This window comes from Chrysochloris asiatica, unplaced genomic scaffold (assembly GCF_000296735.1).
Source record: "Chrysochloris asiatica unplaced genomic scaffold, ChrAsi1.0 scaffold00090, whole genome shotgun sequence".
Lineage (NCBI taxonomy): Eukaryota > Metazoa > Chordata > Mammalia > Afrosoricida > Chrysochloridae > Chrysochloris > Chrysochloris asiatica.
In genome coordinates, this window is record NW_006408608.1 from 2041975 (window position 1) to 2052738 (window position 10764).

At 49.1% G+C, this 10764-nt stretch overlaps 1 protein-coding gene across 1 annotated transcript in view; it reads right to left on the minus strand.

The window, feature by feature from the left end:
* The window catches only part of IGSF21 (immunoglobin superfamily, member 21), a 211819-nt gene that overhangs the window by 111501 nt on the left and 89554 nt on the right, over positions 1-10764 (minus strand). Inside the window, exon 2 of the mRNA XM_006866336.1 lies at positions 10327-10448. Within this exon, the coding sequence (XP_006866398.1) occupies positions 10327-10448 (122 nt within the window). The remainder of the gene's footprint in view (positions 1-10326; positions 10449-10764) is intronic.

Sequence of the window (10764 nt, forward strand, 5' to 3'; positions counted from 1 at the left end):
AACCAGGTAATGGATGGGAGGGAGTTTTACTTACTGAAATGATTGTTCCATATTTGGATAAACTGTCAGCTCATTAAACCAACAAGCCTATACTGAGACCCTTTGCTGGACACCAAGAGTTGAAAGAGGAGGGTCCCTGATCTTGACAGAGAAAAGACCAGGGTTGAAGGCTAAGAGTAAGTTCCAGCCATCTTTGGTAGTTGGGGGCCACAGGTAAGGAGCCCTCCGATTGCAGTACCCTAGTGTATCACCAGAGGGCAGCAAACCACTTTGCAAGCACATCCCTCCCTGGGGAGAAGACTGGAGAGGAAGGGTAGGTTCTTGGGGTTCATGTGGTCTCCTTGAGATCTGAGGACACACAGATCATGAGTATGTGGGTGGAGGGGGCTGCTCAGGGACAGCTATGGACTCAACAGAACATCTCAGCCTCCACTGACTCAAGACCAAAGCTAAAAACTCATCACCTTCCCCCACAAAATATAAACTGGGACACCCTTGAAGTTTCTGGGGCTCCTGGCACCTCAAAATCAAGGGCTCATGCTTCTAGGGTAACTGTTGAGCCAGGGAAGGGCTCAAGGCATGTGGGTAAGGTTGGGCAGGGGAGGAGATGCCAAAGCATTATGGGTGCCACACCTATGCATGTGTGTCCATGTGCACAGAGAAGACATATCCTCTCCAAACACCGGCTGAGTCATGATGATGTCACGTGTGACAGAGCGTAACTGCTCCATAGGGTTTTTCATGGCTGTAATCTATATGGATTTGGAGGACTCCTGGTGTGGTGTTGTAGGATAAAGTACTAGGTTGCAAACCAAAAGGTTGGAGGTTCAAACCCACCAGCTGCTCCTCAGAAACCCTATACAAAGTCCCCGAGTCAGAACTGACTCAACGGCACTTAACAACAACAACCACTTTTTCATTATTAGTCAAATGAGGAATAAGAGAAGAATATGGTGCTAAGAATGGAAAACCACAGGAGAGTGCAGGGAACTGGATGTCAAAGAGCAAATAGAGGGGTTCTGCTTCTGTGGATAGAGAGTGAGGGGAGGAGAAGGATTTTAAATGGGGAAAGGGGAGGAGGTTGACCCCTGCAGAATGGCCAAGGATAGGCTGTGCATGGCCTTGCGGGGACCCCAGCTGCTCTGCTTGTGGGCTGGGTGGGGGAGGTCCATGTCTGAGGGTATAATGTACCTCGACTGAGAAGAGCTGGAATGGAACAGCACAAAATACCCCTGGAGCACCTTGGCTAGAGATGGGTTCTGCAGAGAACCAAGGGGCCTATAAGCTGAACTTGGGAGTACCACTGGGCTTCAAAAAGTCAGAGAAGGACAGGCAACCCCTGGAGAAGGCGCAAGAAAGTAGACAATGGAAAGGTCAGTACCAGGAGCTGGGGAGAGAGGCAGCAGGGGCAGGAAGAGGAGAGAAGCAGTGAAGAGGGTACCTGCTCAATGGAAACAGAGCAGGCAAAGCATGTTAGGTTAAAAGGATTTCTCTGCAAGTCAAACCGAATCGATGCTGCCAGTGGAGGCTGCAAGGGAGCCAGGATTGGGCGGCACTTGGCTTCCTTAGTCAGAGTGTCAGGGGGGCTGGAACTGCCAGGCAGTGGCTATTATTAAGGTGGTCACTGATGCTGGCAGTTTCTTACCTGGAGGTCTGTGTGTCCTGTGCACATGCGTATCTGTGTGAGGATCTGTGTGTGTAGATGTGTGCTTGTGACTATATGTGTGTACGTCTCTGCGATGTACCTTTGTTTGTACCTGTGTGTATCTCTGTGTGTATATGTATGCACACACATTCGTGTCAGCACTGAGACCAGGTCACAGGTCAGCCTCCCTCACTAAGGTCCCGAGTCTCCAGCGCCTAGCATAGGTTCTGACAGGGGTGGGCACTCAGCTGCCATTGGCTGAATGAACAAGCCAGCCCTCAATTATTCAGAGATCCAACTAGTGGACTACCTCCCCTGGGCTGTGGAATTCCAAAGTTTGGGGGCTAGCCCAGGCTCCCTCTGGGGAAGCTGTGTGACCTTGGGCAAGTGGCCTCCCCTCTCTGCTCTTCCATCATTGAATCATCTCTACAACAGTATTCCATGAGTCTGAAATCTGCCCTCCAAGAGGGTCAAAGGATAGAGGGCCTTTTGCTGATTGCTTGAAATGATTCTTCCACATTTGAATAACCCATCTGCTCATCAAGCCTTGACTGAGACCCTGTGCTGGACACTCAGAATCCAGAGATGGGGGGAGGGGGTCCTTGACCCTGAAAGAGAAGATCCAGGAGAAGGCTGAGAAGGGCTCTAGTGGTCTCAGTGAAACTCTGCCTCACATACCTACCTGATACAGCCGGTGGTGCCCTAGCCCTCCTCCCTCTGCTAATTGGTGTGCTAGGACAGGAGACAGGGATTGGTCCAGCGGCATATTTGATGTGAAAAGTGTGGACAGACTTCTGCTTTTGGGGAAACTACCATCACCATGGAGCTATAGAAAGAGGATCTTTCTCCTAGTCCTCCTCCGTAGAGCCCTCCCTGGGTCTAGCACAAGTTCATGGTCATTGTTCTATGGGCAACACCTGGTGGCCCTCCACAAGGTGTGACCCTGCCCCCTGGAATTTCCCTGTGTCTGTGAGGTCACTTTGGTCTCAGGGAACAGCCTGCAAGGTCACCTTTAAATCAGACAGGAAGTCTTAGAACAACGGTCCGCTGACCATCAGTTACCAGCAACAATTAGAATGATCTGTCTGGGAGTTTCACGCTGGATCAGATGTAAGGTGTCATGTGAGCTTTCCAAATCTCACTGACAACACCTTCACTTGGAAAACATAGTAAAAAACCAGATTCCCCAGGCCCAAGTCTAGACTGCTAGAATTAGATTTCCTGGGCCCAGCAATTGATATTTTAAAGAAATATACAAGGTGATCCTAAAGCATGTGGTCTATGGACGGATCTTTGAAGTAGACACCATGGGTGGGTTGCTTTGTTGCTAGATGATGAGTAGATCCAACTTATGAATTTACTGAAAGTTCCCCTAGTGGCCAAAAGAAGAACTGCAGTCCTCTCCTAACAGATCCCTGATTATAGTGTGAGACCCACTTGTGGTTGAAGGTCAAGGGTTTTCTATTGCTGTTTCCACTGAAAGGCTTGTCATATAATCTGCTATGAAGAGAATGTTAAAATGGGCTCATTGCTATTTTTATAATGTCATTCTCACTCATTTGCATTCCAGGATGATCTTTTGGATGAGAGACAAAGGAATGGGATTTCCCCTTGGGGTTAGGAATTGGGCAGAACCTTGGATAGCACCTTTCATAAAGGCAGGGTTTATGTAAATGGTTAAGCACTCAGTAAGGTTGGTGTTTGAAGTTCACCCAGAGGTGCACCAGAGAAACTGTGTGGTGATCTACTTCTGAAAAAAAGAGCCATTGGAAACCCTATGGAGCACAGTTTTACTCTGACACACATGGGCGGGACACGAGTCCAAGTCAACGTGAGAGTAATCTGTCTTGTGTCTGTCCTGTTGCCCAGCACCTTGAAAGAGTCTGGCGTGTAGCAAGTATTTAACATGTGCTTGCTGAATGGTTGAACAACCGATAAGCAAGTGAATGACCACTGTGTGAGCAAACAGTATCTGTTATGTATATTTTGAGAAAAAAAACCCCAACATGGTTCATGTTAATATGCAGAGGGAGAAAAGAGCTAGAGAGTTCGACTTTCAAATCCACAAGGGTTAGGTGGCCAAGAAAACTTTGTACCAACAGTGAAGAGAGAGTTTGTCCTACAAATGCATAGATGAAACTGCAAAAGGGACATGAAGATTTTAAAAGGAAACACACCCTTCTTAAGAAGTCGGATTCTGGTCTTCAGACCAAACAGTAAATTTTATCCATTTAAAGTCAGCCACTTTTTTTTTTTTTTTTTCATTTTATTTTTCATTTCAACAGGTCCCAGAGGTTTCTACTTTGAAGCCATTGTTTGCCTGAGTACTTTCCTATCTCCACGCCTTGGCACACGTGTGTCCTCTGCATAGCGTGCCTGTGTGTTCCCACCTCGTTGTCTACTTCTGTTTCTAGGGCCACTTCAGATGCCACCGTCTCCATGATTTCTGTCTCTGATCTCCGTTGCTTAATATCAGAATCTCTCCAATGACAGCTATCACTTTATTACTTGAATTGTTAGCTATTTATCTCCACGTTTCTCTCTCCTTTCATTCCACAAAATATTTATTGTTCCTTTCTAAATGCCAAGTCGATTCTGGGGTTACTGAGATGAAAAAAGATACGGCTAGGCCTTGGAGGAGTTTGGAGGCAAACAGGGTGTGGGGAGAGGAGGGAAAATAGACTTTAAGCCCTTGGATACAGGAGTTAGATCGTGACTGTGCTTTGGGGCTCAGTGCCCCCAGCTTTCTGCCTTGCATACCACATATGCTCCATCTCTACCGTTGAATGAATACATGAGCTGATGCGGCTCCAAGTAATAAAGGAAGTGGCATTTCTTTCAGCATCCTCTAACCTCCAGGATCTTTTTTCATTTACTTGATTTCTCCCACATCTCTCTCCCCTGATAAATATGAATTAGGAAGGTGAACTGTGCACATGAATTCTCCAGTCTCCAGACCCCACCCTGCCCACACAGCTGTACTCAATGACAACCACGTGCAATTGTGGGTGTCGGTCACATGTTGGTGTAGCGAGGAAATCAGACCCCCCCCCCAGCTGGCTCCCAGCCCCCAACAGCCCCAGGTGGTGGTCTGGCTCCTTCTTTCAGACTCACAGTTTTGGAAATTTGAGCCCTGAGCCTGTGAAGAAATTTCTCTGTCTTTCCCTAGATATTCTTCTTCAACCTGCGCTCCACTCGTAACCAGGATGAGCATTACAAAATGCACGACACAACCAGGGCTGGATTATACAGTCAGCATGGTACACATGGGTCCAGTGGTGCCTGCCCAGAGATCTGCAGAGCACAGTTTACCTCGTTCCCCAGCACGTCAAAGACGTGGGGAAACCCAGGTGCAAGAGGTCACCACAGATTAGCAGGTAAGTACAGTGAAGCCCATGTGTATCTTGTTCAATGTAAGTTCGTATACCTCATGCTTACTGGTTAATCTGTTCCTGGCCACAGCAGATCACCAACTTCAGTAGCTTCCAGCACCCTCAGAATAAATGCCACCTTATTTCCTTACTCCTCTGATTCCATGGCAGCTCCTAGATCACGGCAAACTCACAGTCACCTCAGGACCTTTGCACTTGCTGTACCCTCTGCATGTAACACCATTCCTCTCCCCAACCTTGCCTGACTGGATCCTCGTTCTCCTACAGGTTAAAGGATGCTGAGATGCCATCTCCTACAAGAGGCCTTCCTTGACGACTCATGTCAATTACTCCTTCCATCACTCCTTATCACATGACTTTATTTCATCACTACACGCATCACAAACCGTAAACATTTGTCCTTGTCCTTTATACATATTTTTATTGTCTGTCTCCTCTCATACTTTCATTCCTACATTATTTACCCTGCAGGGGCAGGTCTGAGTGAGTATGGCTCATTCACCATTTTCATTGCTCCTGAATGAGTGAATGAATGATGTAAATGCTGATGGAAGGTAGGGAGACAGGAATCATTCCTCTCCAAGCTTCCCTTATCTAGAAGCCGAGTCTTAAACATATTGTTTTCTCCACTTATGTCCACAATTGCCAAGGAAGTGTTGTACTGGGGCTGGGGAGATGGTGTAGAAGAAATTAGACTCAGTCCCTGTTCTCATAGAGCTTCTGGTCTTTCTAGGGAGGCTGACTGTGAATATCTGCTCACAGGGCACCAAGTATAAGAAAGGGAGTACACTGAGGCACCGCACCCAGCCTGGGCAGTCAGGACGGGCTTCCTGGAGGAAGAGGTGCTGCAGCTGAACCAGAAAGAATGAGTATAGAATCAGGTAGACTTAGAGAAGGAGGTCAGGGTGTGTGAGGAGTTGGTAGGGGAAAGGAAGAAGTGTGCCTAACATAGATTCCCTCACCCCAAATCAGAACCGGTAAAACCTGCCCCATGCCCCTCACTACCTACACCTACTGAGCAGATGGGATGGGGAAAATGTTGACTATAGCATGTGTGGGATTGGGGTCACTGTGATTCACCCTGACGGCCAAAGAGGTCACAGCTCCACCTGACAGCCACCACATTCTTGAGGAGACTGAGTTTTGCCCACAAGATCAATATTTTCTCTTGGGAGGTGACTCTGTCAATCCACTCCTACCAGCTGCTGAGCCCGGACACAGGTGAATGGGGCCAAGGCAGGGAGCCTTAGGGCAAGTGTGGAGGACTGATGGGCCACAAGTCAACAGTTGGAACTGTCACAAGGTTCATATTGCTGCCACCACACTTTAGGCTGGGTCGCCAAGAGGCAGAGAGGCAGATCCCAGGCAAGGACTTGGGTGCATGTGCTTTACTTTGGAGGAGATTCCTGAAAGTGCTGGTAGGGACCAGAGGGAGGAGATCAGGAAGGGAAGGAAGCCAGGTACATGTGGTGGTTGTTCTGGACAAGCCAGTGGGCCTTCATCCCAAAGGGGAACAAGGGAACGTGGAGAACATAGAAGGGTCAAGGTAAGGCTGTTGGGATGAGCAGTCCCTGGTACCACTGCAGTGTGAGCTGACACTAGTGGATGAGATAGTCCTGGAAAGAGCCTGAGGCTGGTGGTGTGGTGAGTGGGGTTAGTTCCCAACTCAGAGTGGTCCAGAAGGACAGAGTACAACTGTCCCCAGGGTATTCAAGGCTGTAATCTTTATGGATGGCTACATCTTTCTCATGGGGAGCAGTTGTGTGGGCAGTGTGTGTAGGAGGACAGGGAATGAAGACTAAAGCCATATGGGCAGGCGCTGATACATCCCCACCTGTCTCTACCACAGACCCCTCCTTCCCACTCTCAAGTCTCACCTTCCTGGGGGGTCCTGACCCCCTCTAAATGGCACCCCGTACCCCTAGTGCTCCGTTACTGCTTGTCCCTACACTACAAGATCGCTTCTTGTCTTTGTTTAATCTGAAACGATACATTTCTTTACACATTTGCCATCCTTGTTTATCTCCTGTCTCTCCCACGAAATTGGAAGCTTGGTCTTTCTTATTAACCGCTACATCCTGGGCCAGTCTTTTAGTAGGTGCTCAGCTAAATGTCCTTCGAAGGAACAAATGATGGCAAATTTCAAACTGGGAGCTCTAGGTTCAGAACTAGATGGGGCCTCTAGGGACTTCAGAGGGACAGAGACTGCCCAAGTCTGCCCCCTCCACTCTGTCTTTCAGGGGCCCTCCAGCAAGAGGAACAGCCCCCAGATTCCTAGGGACCCCTCTCTGTTACCCAGAAAACTGCTTTCTGCCAATTCTTAGTAATCTGCTCAGCCTCATTCTACCCCCACTCCCCAGCTGAAGAGGAAACAGTCAGACAGCTGTGAGCTGGGACTCTCTAGTTGAGATGCATTAATTTGTAAATATCTTCATTTATATGTAAATGTGGAGCCCGGTGCACCCCACAGCCCGCCCTAATGGGGCCCTGCAGCCTTGCCAGGCTGCTTTCTCAAGCACTCTGCCTGGGCAGGCAGGCAACTGTCCCCAATTGGATTAGACCTGCTCCTTCCTCCCCTTGGCCTGTGGCCTTCTGGCTATTGTCCCCAAGTCAGACCAGACAGCTCAGCACCTGGGCTTCTCTGCTTAGGATACCCCCACAGTAACTGAGGCTCAGGAAGAAAGCTAAGGAGAGGCATGGAATGGGAAGGAAAGCCACAAGTATGGAGAACAGGGTTTAGATTCAATACTGCTGTGTGACCTTGGGTAAATCTCAGGCCCTCTCTGGGCCTCAATTTCCTCAACTGTAAAATGAGGAAGGCAGCATGGTGTAGGGTAAGAACAGGTGGCTTGGGGACTGACCAAACCCATGTCCTTCCAGCTCAGGACTCTTGGGCATGACTCTTGACCCCTCTGAACTCTGCCCCCTTCTGAAAGATAAGGCAGGAGAAAATAATAATGCCGGTCTGTATCTACATGATGGTTAGTGAACATCAAATGAGAAATGTGTAAGGAAGCTTTATGAGATTCATAAAATGGTGTTTGGGGTTCTGTTTTGTTTTCTGGTGGGGAAGGAGGGGCTGAATAGTAACAGCAGATCTGCATCGCTCAGCTCAACAATGGTGTGCTGACTCTTTGCGCAAATCTCAAATCCTCACAAGGTGGCAGGGAGCATGCTACAGTGAGGAGCTCACTTTCAGAGGGCAGGAAACTCATAATTACAGATCCACTGACCCTGGGAGGCTGATGTGTCAGGATTTGAACTCAGGCCTTTGGACATATATTTCACTTAAATCCCACAATTGTTTGAAGGTGAGGAAACTGAAGCAGGGAGGTCAGTCAAGGCCCTAGACTATGGTCACACAGTAGGAAGTAGCTTAGCTTAGCGGCACTTGGAGCCGCACCTTCTGGTATAAGATCCAGCACTGGAGGGTGGGGGTCAAGAATGTTCTGCGTGGTCCCTGGGTATTTCCTCTGCCTTAGAAATCAGAGCCAAAGAGTCTCCCTAGAGGGCTAGTGGTGGTGGCGGGGTGGGGGCTGAAAATGATGGGATAGGTTTTGAGGGCTTCTCAGAGACCATGCTAACCATGCACATGGTAGGAACGGCAGAATTTGGTTTCTGGAGCTCAGGGATGATCTGAGAGCTCACTGACTGCTACAAATCCTCCAAGCTTCCCAGAATAGTGATTTTCTTCTCCAAAAGGAGTTTTCACCTCCTTTTTCATCTTGTTGTAACTGACTTGTCTTAGGTGTGCTTTAATATTTTAAGGTGCCCCAAATCCTTGTTGGGAGTGAGTGCAGGAGAAATTATAAATAGATGAATGAGGCATCTGTGCAGAGATTTAGGAATCTTCGCAGAGCCACAGAGGCTGGATTTGAGTTCCTGGCTTGAAGTCCAGTGAGGAGTAGGGAGGAGACACAGACCCACAGTCCTCCAGGGAGCACCCCACCTAACCAAGATTCCTGCTCTGCCTGGCTGGACGTCTTCGCAGACTCCTTACTCCACTTTCTAATTCTACCCACGAGGAAACAAAGATCCAGTGGCTAAGTGTCATGCGTTTATTTTTACAAACATACATTCAGTACCTACTGTATGCCAAATCATTGGTAAGAGCTGAGCAGATGAGGTGAAAGGAAGCATAGTCACCTAGGACCCCAACTCTCCCCCCATGTGCTTCCTAAAAGGCTCCAAACCTGTCTTAATTTTAATGCATCAAGTTTCTTGTCCCCCAGAAACTCATGGTGGCAAAGACCAGGACCAACCCTTGTCTGGAGAGAGCAGTGCCATCTGCCTCGGGGTCAAGGCCTGTAGATGACCCAGTACATTAACACTCACAGGAAATATCCAGCCACCCTCCCCTGAGGATGTGTGGACTTATGTCACTTTGTCTAATGCAACCAGCTCCTCCAGTTTTGGAGCAGACTGCAGCTTTCTGACTGAGCACCAGGCTAGAAAAAGTGCAATGTACAAAAAGCTTGTGTCTATGTGTGCAAAACCCTCTATGCCGGGATGAAGTTACTCCGCATTACTGCAGTGAGGGCTTCCCCTACTGGAAAGGTAGTTACTAGTGCATCCGCAGCCGGCTAGGTCTGCTGGGACGAAGGCCTTCTAGAGATCAGCTTAAGCTGGGTTCTGAAAGCTGTTCAGATACTCAATGGGAGAAAGGCTCTCTGAGGAAGGGGCCGGCACATGCAAAGGGTCAGAGGACTAAGACAGGTTTGGGGCCTTTTTGGAGGTACATGGGGGAGGGTTGGTCCTGTGGATGCCTGTGCATCTGGAAAATGGCAGGGACTGGAATGGGTCTAGTTTGATTTCGTTCCCGCAGAGCCTTCTGGGAAGTGGGAGTGGAAGTAGATCTACTATCCTTGGGGACTCCTCCCTCCCTACCCAGCTTCTGATCTTTACTCAGGGACAGTTAGGTCCATTTCCCTTTGTGGTCTTGGAGTCCACACGTGTGCTGCATGGGTTCCGGAGCCACATGCCGACTGGGTGACTTTAGGCACAAAGTTCACCTCCTCTGGGCCTCAGTGTTCTCACCTGGCTATGGGGTATGGAAACCCCATCTACTGGAGGGGCTGGCTGAGGGGCAGGCATCAAGGACCTGGTGGTCCCTCTAGGTGCAGGGGCCTGGAGCTCTTCCTGCCTATGTGCCCCCCACATGTACAGCAGAGACCCCAGCACAGCCATCCAAGCCTATGGAGGGTGCTCCTGAGAAGTTCCAAGAGCACAGAGAAGGGCCCCTCCAGCCCCTACCCCCCTTCCCCCCACAAGTGGCTCCCAGACCCTCACCTCACAGTGGACTGGTACACCAGGTCCTCCCTCTTGCGGTAGTTCTCCATGTGGGAGTAGTTGGTGGAGAACATGGCGTCGAAGGTGAAGATCTTCTGTTTGATGGTGCCTCCATCTGTCACCTGCAACAGACCACAGAGGTAGCCACCCATGAGTGGACAGCAGGTGTACATGGCAGGGGTGCCCAGGACCCTGGGGTAATGCAGAAGCCTGGAAGTCCCCTAGCCTGGTGTCCCTGAAGAATCCTGTGGTTGGATTTGTTATAGCCATGACTATATTCCCAGGAACTTTTTAAAGTATTGAAGAGCAGAGATGTCAGCTTGAGGACTAAGGTGCGCCTGACCCAGGCCATGGTGTTTTCAATAGCCTCATATGGATGTGAAAGCTGGACAGTGAATAAGGAAGATCGTAGAAGAATTGATGCCTTTGAGTTGTGGT